Source organism: Citrus clementina, unplaced genomic scaffold, assembly GCF_000493195.1.
Source record: "Citrus clementina cultivar Clemenules unplaced genomic scaffold, Citrus_clementina_v1.0 scaffold_8, whole genome shotgun sequence".
Classification (NCBI taxonomy): Eukaryota; Viridiplantae; Streptophyta; class Magnoliopsida; order Sapindales; family Rutaceae; genus Citrus; species Citrus x clementina.
In genome coordinates, this window is record NW_006262022.1 from 10,519,207 (window position 1) to 10,535,275 (window position 16,069).

The 16,069-nt window shown below is 35.6% G+C and overlaps 3 protein-coding genes across 6 annotated transcripts; 1 reads left to right on the forward strand and 2 right to left on the reverse strand.

The window, feature by feature from the left end:
- The first annotated feature begins 758 nt into the window (after window positions 1-758).
- Window positions 759-4,834, forward strand: LOC18034089. The gene is made up of 6 exons (XM_006423670.2): window positions 759-1,126; window positions 1,222-1,317; window positions 2,491-2,531; window positions 3,025-3,142; window positions 3,573-3,653; window positions 4,521-4,834. Exons 1-6 carry the CDS (start codon window positions 902-904, stop codon window positions 4,575-4,577), a joined length of 618 nt encoding a protein of 205 aa, XP_006423733.1. The 5' UTR covers window positions 759-901; the 3' UTR covers window positions 4,578-4,834.
- A 1,065-nt stretch (window positions 4,835-5,899) lies between these two features.
- On the reverse strand, window positions 5,900-7,694 carry LOC18034144 (magnesium-dependent phosphatase 1). Its single transcript, XM_006423671.2, has 4 exons — window positions 7,500-7,694; window positions 7,009-7,180; window positions 6,422-6,538; window positions 5,900-6,288 (listed from the first exon to the last, which is right to left on the reverse strand). The coding sequence occupies exons 1-4, from the start codon at window positions 7,607-7,609 to the stop codon at window positions 6,112-6,114; spliced, it is 576 nt and encodes a 191-aa protein (XP_006423734.1). The 5' UTR covers window positions 7,610-7,694; the 3' UTR covers window positions 5,900-6,111.
- A 2,362-nt stretch (window positions 7,695-10,056) lies between these two features.
- LOC18033787 (65-kDa microtubule-associated protein 3) lies at window positions 10,057-15,734 on the reverse strand. Of its 4 annotated transcripts, none has more exons than XM_024179474.1 (13): window positions 15,582-15,734; window positions 15,008-15,092; window positions 14,696-14,902; window positions 13,900-14,151; window positions 13,588-13,797; window positions 13,316-13,471; window positions 13,033-13,192; window positions 12,795-12,946; window positions 12,613-12,700; window positions 12,154-12,227; window positions 11,991-12,065; window positions 11,558-11,849; window positions 10,057-10,726 (listed from the first exon to the last, which is right to left on the reverse strand). In XM_024179474.1, the coding sequence occupies exons 2-13, from the start codon at window positions 15,074-15,076 to the stop codon at window positions 10,278-10,280; spliced, it is 2,184 nt and encodes a 727-aa protein (XP_024035242.1). In that variant the 5' UTR covers window positions 15,077-15,092; window positions 15,582-15,734; the 3' UTR covers window positions 10,057-10,277. The 4 variants fall into 4 exon arrangements, with proteins under 4 accessions (XP_024035242.1, XP_024035241.1, XP_006423735.1 ...); XM_024179473.1 differs by having other exon boundaries at window positions 15,417-15,734; XM_006423672.2 differs by having other exon boundaries at window positions 15,412-15,734.
- Window positions 15,735-16,069: the final 335 nt, after the last annotated feature.

Below are 16,069 nucleotides of genomic sequence, written 5' to 3' on the forward strand. Positions count from 1 at the left end.
AACTTGAGTGTTATTTACCTCGAAATCTGAAATAGTTTGAGTATTGTTTATCTTGATATAGCTCTTGTTATCTTATAAGATGTACACGTGGCATAATTAAGTGTCTTTTAGAATACGTCACCTACATACAATATTACTAATTATTTAATTATTTAATTATTTAATTATAAAATTATTATTTCAAAACAATCTTACACAACTCAATTGATCAAAAGAGGTAAACACATCTTACGTGCAATTCATTGGATAACCAAAATTTGTATTAGAGTAATTTTGTCCTTCCAAACATCATCCGACTTTCTTAACAGTAACGACTTGTCAACATTAGCCCCTTCGCACAAACAAAGAATAAGTTGTGCCAATATTTTTTTTAATTACTCTCCCTACAAATATTTTCATTTTATAAATCGATTTAACGTAATTATATTTATAACATTATTAATGCAACTCAACTCTTAATAAATAATTACTTTAAAATTAATCATTAAATTGTTTAATAATAAATAAAAGACAAAAAATTTAAAAAGGGACGAGTTTGGAGTGTTTTGGATACATAATTAAAAGGCAAAAAATGGATAAAAGGATCAAGAAAATATGAATTTACCAAGTGTCTAACGGTAGACATAAAATTCCCGAAGAAAGCACAAACCGACACGTGTCCTCATGGCAACAAACCGACACGTGTCCATCTAACAGCCTTGCAAAAACTGACACTATTCAGTCGCAAAACTGACTCCCTTGAACAGCAGGTGAAAGGAAAGAATCCCGCTTTCCAGAAACCAACCAACAACAGCAACGTACACAGTCGATGAAAGCATCAAAAGAGAAAAAGATTAAAAAAAAAAATGCTCAAAATAGTTTGTTCGATATAAAGAGTTGAATTTCTCGGAATCGCGAGAAAATGGCGAGAAATGGAGAGAGAGTAGGAGAAATCTCACAGCCACCGCCACAACCACAACCGCCGCCGCCTCCGGCGAGAGCGTCGTCGGGCGGGAGACTTCGGAATCGAGCTGACCCGCTGCTGGTGGTTTGCAGGTGCTACAGCGTGCTGACTTCCCTCACGGCTCTCCTCTGCCTTGCTGTTAACGTTCTCTCTGCTATTCGCTCCTTCAAAAACGGATCCGATGTACGTGTGTGTTCATTTGTCCGTCGTTTTATATTTGCTCTTATGTCGTTTTTGGTTTTCTACGCGATTTATTTGTTTTATTTTATTAATTTCAGATATTTGACGGGATATTTCGGTGTTATGCGGTTGTAATTGCGTTCTTTGTCGCTCTTGCTGAGACTGAATGGCAGTTCGTTTTGAAGTTCACGAAGGTTCGTTTTATATTTATTTGTTTAAATTGGTACATAATTCATTATTATACTTACGTTGTACTGTTGAATTGCATGAATTCGAGTGAGATATTTCTTTTTTGTAAAGTATTTTTTTTAATAATAATTTAGCTTTGGCTAATATAATTTGCCATAACTTGTACAAGAAAGAGACTTTATCTGTCTTCTTTATTTAGACCACTTTCATTTTGAGCTGTTGTGTTGTAAACCTATTGGTCCTCTAAGATTTCTAATCAATTTGGTGAGCTGTTATTGTGGATCAAGCTCGAGTGGGGATTATTATTATAATGTTTCACATATAGAAGAAGCACTGCCTCTAGGAAAAGAGTGATTCCGTACTGAGAATATGAATGTTTCCTCCTTGGAGCTAGAGATAGACACATGCTTTTAGCTTGAATTAAAGAAATTTCTCTCATTTTCTAATGGAATTTCGTTTAGCTTAGATAGACACATGCCAACACGTTTTCTTTTCTTTGATTGTCAACAAACTTGTAGAAGATGATACTAAATCTGTTTAGAAGGTTGTTAAAAAGCTGTTAAGTGGGGTCTACTTAAATGGATTTGGAAAGCCAGTTAGTTAAAGTCGGTTGTTCTCTCCTTTTTCCAGCTTTCAAGGCCTGATAAATAACCCAATTATACCATTCAATTTTGCTCTGGATGGTTAATGAATTCAATTGAGGTTGTGTGCTGTTGAATCTCTGTAATTGAGTGATTCCTTTGTAATAGCGATTCGAGTTTCAAGTGAAGATTTGTTGCTGCTTTTAACCCATGGATGACTGAACCAGGTCAAACACTTGTATCAGTTGTTCATTACTGCTTTGCTATTCTTGATCAATCTTCGAGTTGTGGATTGGGTGTTCTTGTGTTTGTCAATTTGATCGTTGTAGGTTGGCTGATAAAGATCAGTATTACTGGTTAAATCAGTGTTCTAAAGATGGACCACTACACAGCTTCCTATATCGTCCTTTTTTTTTTCTCCCTCATGTAGTATTATTCAGTAGTTGACTTAAAATGCCAGCACATTTGCCTTTTTGAATCATCCTTGGAGGAACCTTAGTTTTGTGTGTATGTCATTCCTTTGTTCTTTTTTATTGTTATCATTTTGTCACATCATTTAGCTGTCTCTTAAGTTATATTTTGTTTAATAATTTGCAGGTATTGGAGTACTGGGTTGCCCGGGGTATGCTGCAGATCTTGTATGTCTTATACTATAGACTTATTTTATTTTATTTTGTCCCTTGATCTTTTAATTTTTTCTTCTTCTAGAATTATCGTGCTTTTGAGTTAGGCTCCTAAAATATCAAACACAATACTAATAAAGTAATGACAACTTACAGGCATATATTAACTTTTTTTTCTATTTCTTCTCTTAGCTAGGCGTCATTCCCCAATGCCCTTTGAAATAGTAAGTCAGGTTTCAATGGCCTTATGACAAACAATTCAACCCAGTTGAGAACAAATCAAAATACGTTGGTTCTCACACTTCACCATGCCAAGCAGGATAATTGCAGAAATAACTGATGATAGATATTGAACATGTAAATCTAACTGACGTTTCTGTCACGTCCTCATATAATTTGGATGGATTGTCATCAAAGTATCACTTTTTCTGAAGGCTGGCAATTTGATAGCAAAACACATACCTATTAGTAATTGCTGAATTTTTAAAGTTGTGGTCTTTCTATTCAGTGTTGCAGTGATGACAAGAGCTTTCCCTGACTATTCTGCAAAGCAAAAGGATCTCATTCTTCTCCAGAATATAGCAAGCTACATGCTTCTTGCTTGTGGTGTAGTCTATGTCATATCAGTAAGATGATGAAAAGCACAATACGTTTACTTTAAGCAGAATCTTTTTGTTTCTTCCGTTTTGTTTTTCCTTTACTAATGTGGGTTGGTGCCTGAATGCATAAATAAATTTCCTGTCAAAGTTCAGAGGCCAGGTGTCTAAATTTGTCAATGAAGGATTCTTAACTGAAATTGATTCTTAGTTTTGTTAAACATTTATCATTAAGGCTGATTTTGAAGGAAATATAGCCTCAACAGTATCACTTATTTGGTATTTTTTTGTCATTATTTTTTAATTATTATAAAGTATTTGGTTGAGACTTATATTCATGATATATTTGATAAAAATTATATAGAAAAAATCCCAAACAGCATTTTAGTTCTTCTGTTGTGGGAAGTATAAATGGAACTGATGGTGTTTGATATTTTCTAATGTCAATACCAAATTTTAGGGAATTCTATGCATTGGCTGCATCAAACGTGCTCGACAACAGAAAGAAATGACAAGGGACCAAGCAGTCAAGGATCTAGAGGTAAGCATCGTGTTACCATAGTTTCCTTGAGAGTTCAATGAGGTTTTCTTTCTGCATATGACTTCAGCCTATGATTGTGTTTTTTGTTCCTATTGCTGCATCTGAGCTATTGAAATAAGCATTATTTGGAGGTCAATTTTATAGAGAATACATAAAAGGTATTACATAAAAGGTATTTCAGTACCAGGACCTTAAAAAGCATCTTGTTCTTGAAGTTTCATGCTTGTTTTGAGTCTGCCTAACAATTTGGAAAAACTAGAATCAGACTGCACTGAAAACCTCATGGTACTACCTGTTCACTCTAATATACAACGGGGCTACCATATGTCTATTCCCAGTGGTCGAGCCTCATCTATCCCTCTTGGCTTCAAAAAAAAGATGTAAACACAAAGTAACATCTAATGTAGAACATCAATGAGAGTAAATCCACACTTGAATTCATGTTCTAAGACTATACTGCCCTGTTGTGTATCTTTGTGGTAAATTCAAGTTTATGATATATAAATAATTAGTTTGTATTTTAAGTTTTTAAGAGGCTCCATAATCTGTTCTAGAAGTTTATATGAATCCAGCATTTATTTGACCGAGAGGCTCCATAATCAGTTGTAGAAATTTATATGAATCCAGCATTTATTTTACAGAGGTGACAGTACGGGGACTTTCTGATTTAATGCATTCCGCGGTAATATTAGGATTGCTTTCAGGTCTACCTTATGTGGAAAATTAGACGCAAAGGTTCATTTCATCTTTTGAGTGTCGACTTTCGTTCATGTTGTTAATTAGTCCAAGTAAATATCCCTCTTGAAATTCTGTTCATGTGTTTCAGTATGGACTTATTATTTATAAAAATCTCATGAACATTAACAGGATTTGGAGCGGCGTAGGGAGGAACTTGAACAGTTGCTCGTGGCAGAAAGAGTTTGAAACAATTTGTCAGTATAACCTTAGGATCATCTTATAGAGGTCACAGTTCTACTTCTGGGTCCCTTTCATTGATTTGTATACTCGGCAGGAACCATCTTTTCATTTACATTACCTTTTGTTTTAGATCTGTTTAGTTTGTGTGCATCTCTTGATTCTTTGAATATCCACTTTGAGATGTAGAAAGCTCTGTCTGCGTTTCTTGTATTACATTGTCAAGATGGCATAAGTAAGAAATTGTTTTGATGCTTTCTACGTGATCTTTAATTTGTACATTTGCATCTGCGGCTACCATACTTTATTGGGAATTTTGTTCGGTTTATTCATCGCATGCTTATACACAAAATTCTGATCTTACAGCTTGTTATATTCTTTTTTTTTAAAAAAAAAGAAAATATGTTATGATATTTGAAATGATCGTAACAAACCGTATTCAAACACACACATGTACAGTATTCCTTCAAAAGAATACAGAGACGGAAGTACAGGCTTATTAAAGCCATTTGGTAATTAAAATTATTTCTAATTAACAAACTGGAGAAATAATCTGAACTTTCATAAATTCGCAAATTTAGTATAAGCTCATAGAGGGAAGTACAGTTCCAGCTTCTTTAGAATGCTCACAAAAGAGGTTTCTTCAACAATGCTTCAAGAGATTTCTTCATTGCAGATAAGCTTGGTTTCTTGAACTAGAATCGCGTTTGGCTGTCAAAACCAAATACAGATCTGCAACCAAGCTTCGGCTCATCTAGAAAGCACGAGGAAACCCTTTGAAAATCGAAAATCCAAACTTGAATTGCGTGGCAAGAATGAGTGGGATGAAGAAAAGTCAAAGATGGAAAGAAGGAATGCTTGACTGCTCAAAAGAGATAAGCAGATTGCAAGGCTGAGAAACTTACTGGGAAAGAAAGGAGAAACTCTTTGAAGAATCAAGAATTCAGCATTGCACACCTGGAGCAAGAGATTCATGAATTACGCAGCAGGTTCGCAGTCATAGTTGCACCAAGTCTAAAACAAGTCAATCTAAAATGGAAAATGTGAAAGATGATATAGCTGCTTATGGATCCGAATTGATGGGTGAAAAGGAAACAAATAGAGGAGCTTCACATTAGACTGAAAATTTTGCATTTTACAGTTGATGTTCTACTAAACGAAGAAATTTCTATACTTCTTATGGCTTAAAATCGGGATTTTCTAAGCTTATTGCAAGCTATTAAATGCGAAAGCTCATCTCCTTAAAAGCCATTTCAGTCATTTGAACAACGATGTCTCCATGATTAAGCATAAAGTTAGCAATATTCACAATATTTCTCCAAACAATAGTATGCATACAAGTCACTCTTAAATTTTAATCAGTATAAAATGTATATATTGTAAGGTAACAGCCCAAAACATACTCTTTTTGACCGTTGAGAAACAATACTAATCAGTTCATAAACAGATCTGGATTTTCAAAATAATCCACAACAGCGATGGAAACAATTTTCAGGGTGTTAAATTGGTGTAAGAATGAGCAAATGCCCTTATACAGAGCTCTTCATTTCTGGTCTATCTTCTCAGATGCATCTGGCTTTTGAGAGAACTTGGATATCCATTTTTGCTTGTTCTTCTGAGATGTATTCCAGTTTTGCGAGAATTTTGTAAGACCTTGCCTTAATGCTCCAAGATTAACCCCATTACCAACCAAAATGCCTGTCACCCCCATTTTTGAAACCTGTAATGACCATTACAATTTACAAACTTCAGCTAAATAACATATATAAGAGAACCTGAGATGCTACTCCCAAAAATAACTCAATGTAACAAGCGTTTAAGCATATGAAAAAGAGTGGAACAGGTCACTTTACCGCATCAATGTTCCGATCCTCATCATCAAAAAAGAGCATCGAGTTAAAAGGAACTCCAGTTCTAGAATGAATTCTCTGGAAGTGATCGGTCTTATGTGACCAACTGGAAAAAATCTCCTGAATAATCAAAAGACAATTAACCAAACCAATGGGAAGGTCACTTATTTGTCATTTCTTATTGCAGCAAATATCAGCAACCTGAATAAGCTCATAAGCCTATTAACAAAGATGCAGACCAGACAAATATATCAACAACAAAGACCAGATTATCATTTGTAGCAAGTACATGCACATAGGACAGACATTTAAAAAAATGCTCTCGGCAACTGACGGATAATTACAAACATCGAACTCTTCCAAAAAGCCTCTGAATTGATACCAAATGACCCAAAAGAGGGAGAGAGAGAGAGGGGTGGCAAAGAATATTGCATCATAAAAACTTCTGTTGAATGTTAGCCATTAAAGAGGCTGTAATATAGCTTCTCATGATCTAACTGTATTAGTTCAAGAATAATATTCAATTGACTGACTCTTGTTGTTACATATGCACAATAGACAGATCATAGAAGGAGTAATCGAGGGCTCACCTTTGCAACAAACATGGACTTGATGTTCAATTTTTCGAGAAAAGTGTTTGCTATATCAGGGCTCGGCGACCGAGAAGCAACAGCTACATCAATCCCTTTGTCCTTGAGAGCATGTAATATGCCTTTAGCATGAGGATACAAAGATGGCATTTCACGTTTGGAGCGACATTCACTGAAAAACAACCATTTATACAAATATAAAACAAGTTCACATTTCACATTAGAATTAATAGCCGAATTCACACAAAAGAAAAATTCATTAAACAAACTATTCAGGAACCTGTCGATAACTGAAAACACATTAACAATCTTCCTCCATGAATCTTAACGTTTAATTAATTACTTGTAAATAAAATAGTGAACTGGGCAGTTAACATTTCTTGATTAAATTGAAGAATACAAACAGGAGACCAAATATTTTCAAAAGATAATATCTGGGTTTTTGTTGCAGAACAAACAAGTCTCAAAACCTAATGAAGAAAAGGGGGTACCAGTAGAAAGGCCAGAGAGTGTAATCAAGATCGAAAACGACTAAACGAGGGACAACTTGGAACATTCCAATTATCCCCATCGCTTCTTCTTTCACTTTTTCTTCACCCATCTCTTCTCAAATGTCTTTTCTTTTGCCGGTTTGCCGTTGGAGCTCCTTTCCCCTTCTTCTATATTGGGATTCTGGACACCACAACTTTGAACTGAATTTTGACAGATATTTTTTTCAACTACCACGGAGCCAATAAGACAACGCCACGCGGACCAATCGGTCGGCACCACTTTTTGAAATTAATTAATGAATTATATTATACCAGGACTTAAAATGTAATGCCACATTGGCGGACAACCCGTAAAATTGAACCCTAATTAAAATAACGCACAAGACAACAATAAAAATATAATCTCGTTCGCTGCGAATTCCTTTTAAGCGAAAAGGAAAGGCAGGTTAACACGCTAAGGTGTTACGAGACACCATTATTGAAATATACAATCAATATAATTCAATTTTAGAATTCTGTATAGCCCCTCTACTATCTATCTATTAATCAAATTCCTTTATTGGTAAAATATCCATGAGAATGAGTGGAAGCTGCCTCTACTGAAAAGTCTAAGAAAACTAATTTTATGTTGTTTATTATTGATGTTGTAACTTGTAAAGCAAAAAGCAGACGAGGGCTGGGTTTCAGGGATCTCACTAGTTTCAACCAAGTCTTGGTGGCCAAGCAAGGGTGGAGATTACTTCGGTTTCCCGATTCTTTAATGGCTAGAGTGATGCAAGCTATATATTACAAAAGTTCCACATTTTTGAATGCAAAGGCAGGCTCCATTCCCTCTTTTATAGTGGAGAAGCATCTTATGGGGAAGACAAGTAATCAAGAAAGGGGTGAGATGGAGAATAGGAGATGGGAGGAACGTTTTTGTATACAAAGACAATTGGATCTCAAGACCAGTTACTTTCAAGCCAATACCGCCTCAAAATTTACCAGCTGAGATTGTTGTGGCTGAACTGATTGATGCTGAAAACAGGTGGAGAGCAGATAAGCTGGAGCAACATTTTTTTGAATGAAGATGTTGAAGCAATTCTTCAAATGCCTCTTCCAAGAAGCCAAGAAGAAGATGAAGTGCTGTGGCACTTTCATAAGAGAGGAGAGTACTCTGTGAAAAGTGGCTATCAGTTAGCACTTAACCTCAAATTTCCTAATGAGCCTAGCAGCAGCTCAGACAGCAATTCTAGACAATGGAAATTTCTATGGATGCTTGAATTACCCGAGAAGATCAAGATTTTCATGTGGAGGGTTACAAAAAACATTCTGCCGACTGCTGAAAATCTTTGGGGAAGGAAGAGTCTGCAAGAACCAATCTATCAAAGATATAAGAAGAATGTGGGAACTATAAAGCATGTTCTGTTGGAATGAAAAGCAGCGAGGAAGATTTGGGATCTAGCTCCTTTCACACTCTAGCACTATAATGATCAAAATCAAGATATTTTCAATGTTGTCCAAGAAATGTACTCCAGGTCAAGGAAAGTGGATGCAAAGCTTATGGTGGTTTACTGTTGGGTGATATGGTTTGCAAGAAATAAATTCATCTTTGAAAGGAAGAAGATAGATCCAAGGGTTTCAGCAGCTAAAGCTGAATCGGTCTTGGAGGCTTGTCAAAGAGTGAGGAAATAAGGAACAACTCATTTAAGCAATGCTAGAAGAGGAAAAAATCAGAGATGGAAACCTCCCCCAGAAAATGTTTTAAAGCACAATGTAGATGCAGTTATAAACAGCAAACACCGGAAGATAGGCTTGGGAGCAGTCATCAGAGATTCAGATGGGAAGGTAATAGCTGCAGGAATTAAGCGAGCTCAATTAAGGGAAAGTGTCAGTTTTGCAGAACCAGAAGCCATCCAATGGGGTCTGCAAGTGGCAAAAGAAGCAGCCATATCTTGTTTGACTGTGGAGACTGATCGTAAAGAATTGGCTGAGTTAGTTAACAACACTAAGGGTAGCAGAACATAGATCTACTGAATAATTTCAAATATCCGAAGTCAAAAAAAGGAGTTTCATAATGTCCAATTTTATTTTGTCCCTAGAATCTGCCCATGCCTTAGCTAAATTTGCTTTAAGGAATGTTTTAGCTGTTGTCTGGACTAGAACAATACCAGCAGATATACAGAATGTATTCGATAGTGTTGTTCATTTGGAATGAAAGGTCTACTTTCTATTTAAAAAAAAAAAAACTTGTAAGCATCCTCTTGTAAAATCTCATATTACATTTAAATAGTAGATTGGTTAATGAGATGCTCGTAGGCTAAAGGTCATACTTGGTTAATTATGTGTGTCAAAATTTATTCTTATTTTGTTTTCACTACAAAGATAAAATACAATTGTATTTCACACATTAGCCCCTGATAAAATAAATTTATGCATATATTTTATTTTTATTCCGCTATTTATCATACAAATCAGACTACAGAAATGAACAAACCCACAAAGATTGCTCTCACATAGGATTAGAAGATCTTGTCAAAAATAAGCAGTATTGAAGAAAAATCTGAAAATTCTAAATAAGCCATTTAGAGCGTCTCAAATATGAGATGCACACTTAACGGAAACTCAAAGCAGATATCAGAAAGTGGAAAAATCTTCTGATTTTCTTATGCACGTTCAAAAGCCACGGCTCGAGTTAAACAGTATGCAAACTCTGGTAGACTATATACACAAACCAGAAAAAGGGCAATTACAATTGACTTATTCCGGGTTCAAAAGAAACAAGAATTTGATTTAATATTAGACTTGTATCGATGGCTTGCTATGTATTTCTGGTAGCACAAAACCAGCTCTTCTTTCCTCAAATGAGTACTCATCAATCCCTTCTGCTGTTTCCACAACTTGATAAACATTGAAAGGGATCGGAGCATCTGCAGGTGCAGGAGTCGTCGTAGTTGTCTGCATTGGCACTGAAATTGTTGGTGGTGTTGGGGGCACAGGAATTGGCATTGACTTGGGAGTCATGTTCTCGTCATCAATAAAAGAATTTGTGTTCGAGGGAGTAGTGAATGATAAATCAAAAGGTGGATCTGGTTTCTGTACTGTCTCACCATTTGGATTCACATCATTTGATGATGTGGTGGAATTGATAGCCGAAAATGGTCTGCGCTTCATTGGTGAATCTTGTTCACTAGCATCTGAGGACTGTTTCTTTTTAGGCTCACCAGGAATGTCCAAACCTCTCCTGCCTGTGAAAATGTAGAAAAAGGTAGTAAAATAATGTTATTCAGAGAACAGGAAAATGAATAAGCTATTATTAACACTGAGCATTGAAATGATATGACGCTTCTTTCAAAGAAAATAAACAAAAATAAATGTTGAAATTAAGAGTGAGAAACCTTAATTCTTTTACCCAAGAAATCACCACACACTGATCTTGTTAAGGCAAGAATGGAGAATCGATGTTGAAATCAGATTAAGAAACAAGGGTATTTAACTGAGACAGGATTTAAGAAAGAATAAAGCAGAAACGAAATGCAAGAAGGATTATAGAGATTCGGCTTTGCAGCCTACATCCTCTTGAGAAACAGAAGCCATAGCTTTTCTTTATGCTTTAACAGATTACCAGTCTTAGAGTAATTGCTACAAGGAACGATAACCACTAAGTATAGCCCTCAAGGCTTTATATACATCTCGCAAGAAGTCCAGATATGTGAGCTGTACACCAGCTCTTGTTCTGGGTTTGTTTCAACAAACCCAGCAAACTCCCGCCAACCCCAACTGTCAGTAACAACTCTTCAAATTGAAACGGCATCAGCAACTACCGTTTAACTTAAGTTGATCGTGCAAGTCACGTGCGTAACTTAAGTCTTTTGTATGATGGGTGCTGGTTGTCATTCAGCAGTTTTATCTGTGTGTTTGCTTTGTCGTTTCCTATCCAATTCAAGAAACGACAAAGTCGTCTCCTTCTGAAAGTTTTGATTCAGGTTCACATTTAACAATAAAAAATTTTCTAATGAGCTACAGTGAAAGTTCATGTAATCTTTAAAAGATTTTAAAAGTGGTTTCAAAGAAATTACCAGCTGATTCAGTTGCACAACCATCATCCAGATGGAGATTTGAAGGGTCATGTTGGAGTGTTCGATCAATTTTCTTGATAGGACGTGAATGAGGAGTGGCTTTTATGGAGCCAAGTGAATCAGGCTTAGGAGTCTGAAGCATGGTTCCTCCAACAGGAAGTCTTCTATTATTTGCACCTCCAGATGAAACCCTGGGGACTTTCTTCACACTCTGGGCCTTCAAAGGGCTTGGTTTTGATCCATAAAGTGCTTCTTGCTCTGCTATGAGTTGTTCCTTAAGTTTCTTCTGGTCCTAAAGGAGACAAGTATGTAGATCATAATTTGCACAATATCATAAATTGCAGAATATCAACAACAAAAGCACTAGATGAAAGTGGAGCAATATAAGTTCTTCTACAGTGTGCAGGGGATGAGTAAAATGGTATGTTCATACTCGCTGCCTACGGCGTTCTTGCTCCTTCTCTTGCCGTAAAATAGTGTACTCATCAAGCATAGAATGTAGACGAACCTGATAAGTGACAAGTAAAAGGAAAGAGTTCAGAGAAAAGTAAGAACCAGAAATGACTGTGACCTTTAGACAAGAGAAAGGTGCTTACACCATCATATAAGAACTCAACACCTCTTTCAGTTTCCCAGGCAATGGTTTTTGAAGCCAATGTCTCCACCATCCCTGGGCCAATATGGTACAATATTCATTAAATATATATATATATATATATATATGGTACAATTTTTTTTTCTACAGCCAAAATATAAAAAAATATAAAGACAGGTTGGAAAAGAGCCTTATATAGAGGGGAGCAAAAAAATAAACTAAAATTTTGTAAGAGAAGTTGAAAAGAAATTGTTTCAATCCTCAGTAGCAAATAAGAGAGTTGTTCAATGATGCTACTTAAAACAGTGAATATAAGAGTTGATCAATAAATGGAACTCTGATAAACAAAAGCATGTGGTGTGACCTCTAATGATATAGCCTAATTGGTCCATCATATAAAAATCTCTAACTAAAGCTTGTACCAGATAGTGCTTGTCAACATAGATGAAGCTGAGGGTACCTGGAAGTTTATTAACCAGTGAGCGAGCTTTCTCTGCACGCTTGAGTATAAGATGGGAACCTCTTCCAGCATTGTATCGGTTTTCATCCTTTATAACCATGTCAGGTCATACTTCTTAAGTAAAGTGATGGAGATATCACACAATAAAATATGAAAGAATTAGAGATGGTGTAACGGCCAACCCTATTATAATCTTCAAGCCAAGATTCCTCTTCACATGCTGCCAACCACTTGTCAATCTTCTCAAGTATGTCTTTCCTGCTAAAAGCTTCTTCTTTAGCCTTAGCTATTTGAAGTTCAATGTGTTCAAGTACATTAGCTGGATCTGTGGTTCCTGCATCATTAGAAATTCTAAAATGTTCAGTAAAACTTCAAGACAAAAGTAATCAATGATGCAATGATATATCAGCTAGCTCAAACCAGATTCAATGGCTTCAAGCGTGTATTCCATTGAACTATCATTTTCTGGAACCATATGATTTTTTCTGCAAATCTCCTCTAGTTCTGACTGCTTCTTCAGAACAAGCTCCTTCATTTTGCTTGACTTTAACTCTTCCAACCGAGTCACTTCCGCCTCTACCTGCAAAATATAATTACCTCGCAGTCTCACACCCAAAGCAAAATCCCACGCCAACTTATAAAAATATACAGCCCAAGAGGTCTGGAAGACACTCAAGGTAACACGTGCTAATTAATAACTGACATGATCAATGAAGTCCACAGAGAGAGTGTTGTGCTCGGTTATTTCACGTTCTGAAGCAGCAATGTTGCAGGTCACATTCTGAAACATTTGCTGCTCTTCAATAGGAGTATCCATCAAATTCCATAGCTCCAACATGGTCGTTGCAAGGTCTTGGAGCTGCCGTGGCACAAAGGGTAATAACAATGGTCAAAGAGAAAGAAGAGAGTTTTGAATGATTCAACAGAATAAAATTAAAATCATCTAATGGATAAATAACTAAAACAGTTGTTTACCTTTTGCATTCTCTGTATCTTAACCTCTCGTAGTTTTTGTATTGCAGTAGTCAGCTGTTCAATTGTATCATCACTTATACTCCTTGATCCTTCAGAATTGCCAAAACTAGGATGAATCTGACTAACTGTAAGCTTGAAATCCATTCCGAGCACTGAGCAAAAAGAATTCAAAGTGTTTAGGTGGTCCTGAACCTGCTTCATCCTATCACTCTGCATACCACACAAACAATATCAAAAGTTAAAAGATGTAGATAATATTTGGAAGTCCAATGACAATTGAACATAAATAAAAGAGAAGTAACTGATCCAGACCTTCTCTTTCTGAAGTTCATGGAGTTCTCTGTGAAATTCTTCAAGCTTTCTCAATGACAAACCTGTTTCATCCACAACTGTTTTAGAAGAAATATATATCGTTGATCTGTAGATTTCATTTTTGATCATTTGTATTTGCTCTAACACTTGTACAAATTGCTCTTTTCTGTCAGATTTTCTTTTCCTCATTTCCTCCAGTTGAGGAAGAATGTTCCTGAGCTCTTCCTTCAAATTTCCTGCAGTTTGATCAGACTGAAAATACAGGCTAAGCAAATTGTCTGAAGGAGATAATGCACTAAACTTCACAAAAAATTATTTTAGAAAATAAAATAGTGAAAAATATTCAAAAAATTTATTCGCATGTCCAGGCAATAACGACTTCAAATGAAATCAAACCCTCCTTCCTAACTTCTTCTTTCAATCAAGCTTTGCAAGTTAATCTGATCTAGTTTCTACAAACATTGAATGACTATAGACATAGTGTATCACTTGTGTATGTGTGTATGCACACACACACACACACACACAAAAGAAATGTTTCAATGAGGGTTCCTGCACTTTATTAAAGTAAAGAAACCCACACTAGATAACGACTATATATATATGTATGTATGCACGCATGCATGCATGTATCCAGCTAACAACTTCTTCGCTCCTAATATCTCTCTTAAAATGCTTCACAACCTCCTATAAATGGTTTTCATAATTAATGTACATTTGACTATTGGCCCATTTTTGTTTATAATTCATTCAATGCATTTCCAAATATTATACAAATCCAGATGATATTTCTAACCTGCCTATTATGCACCGGTGGCTCAGCCATTGCAGAACATATGGCAGCAAGCTCAGCTTCATAGTCGGCAATTGTCTGCCTCAGATGTGCTCGACAGCGATTGGCCTCATCCACCTTCCTTCTGTACACTTGAAGACACTCTTGTTCAAGCTCAAGCAACATTTTATCCTTATCTGTGTCCGTCTCCCCAACTTCATCCCATATAATCTAGCACAAATCGTAGATAGTTTCCTCAGCTACATACAAATAATAAAACTACAAGTACATGGGATCAAATAATTTTTTTATCTCAAGGGCTTACGAATAAGGAACCTGAAGTTGTTCTATAAGTGATCCACTAGTCGTCTCCTCTTGCAGAAACGGATCGTTATGATTAGACATGATGAACTGCTCGGGCCTATCATAACAAAAATGCAAAATTGCAGAATTTCACCCCAAATATTCTAGAAAAATATAAAATTTCTCAAGAAATTCATATAAATTTAGGTTCTTTTTCTTCGTTGTGTTTCAATCGTAAAATGTTATATTTAATTGGGAACAAAAATAAAATATAACTCATACATTAACATAACGAAATGTATTTATATAACATATTAGACTCAGTTCATCAAAATCAAATTGCAAGAGAGAAATTTAAAAAAAAAATTATATTTTTAATTTGAAATCCTGAAAGAAATACACCAACTCAAAATCTTATAATCCGACATTAAATGAACCTAACAAGAAGAAATGCCTCCTTGCTTGGCCTTTGCAGGAACGGAAGTGAGCTTTTGTGTATTTTCTGAGAGAATTTGTTGTTTTTTTAAATTTTCGGAAAATGAATTTTGGGGTTTATTTTTAGGGTTTGAATATTATGGAGAAGAAGAAGATAGTGGGAAAATTAGACCGTTGAAGAGCGCTTGTTAAGGATTTTGTTTTAAAAGGGAGCCAACATTTTAATTCGGTTACGACCCAACATATATATTTTTTTTGTTCTTTTTTCGAATTTCAAATGCCACTTTGGCAAAGGGTTGGAATTCCATGGGTTGGTTTCTATTGTTCTAACTTGAATCATAACCGCATTTATCTAAGCGTGGACGGCTTAGATATGTGTTCATGGCTTAGATATGTGTTCATCATCGCTATATGAACCTTTCTATTGTTTTTTTCCCCAAAAGGATGATTGGTCTTAGTATTGAAAGATTCTCTCCTAATCCCATAATGGAATTCGGGTGGTCGTGTCAATTATTTTTTGTTTTATTTATATTTATGTATTATATTATGAATTTTATCATGTAATATATATAGGAAAAATTATTACTCAAATTTTGAATCATTGATTTCATATAATAATCATTTAGCATATTGTTTGAGGGAAATACTCCGACTAAATCA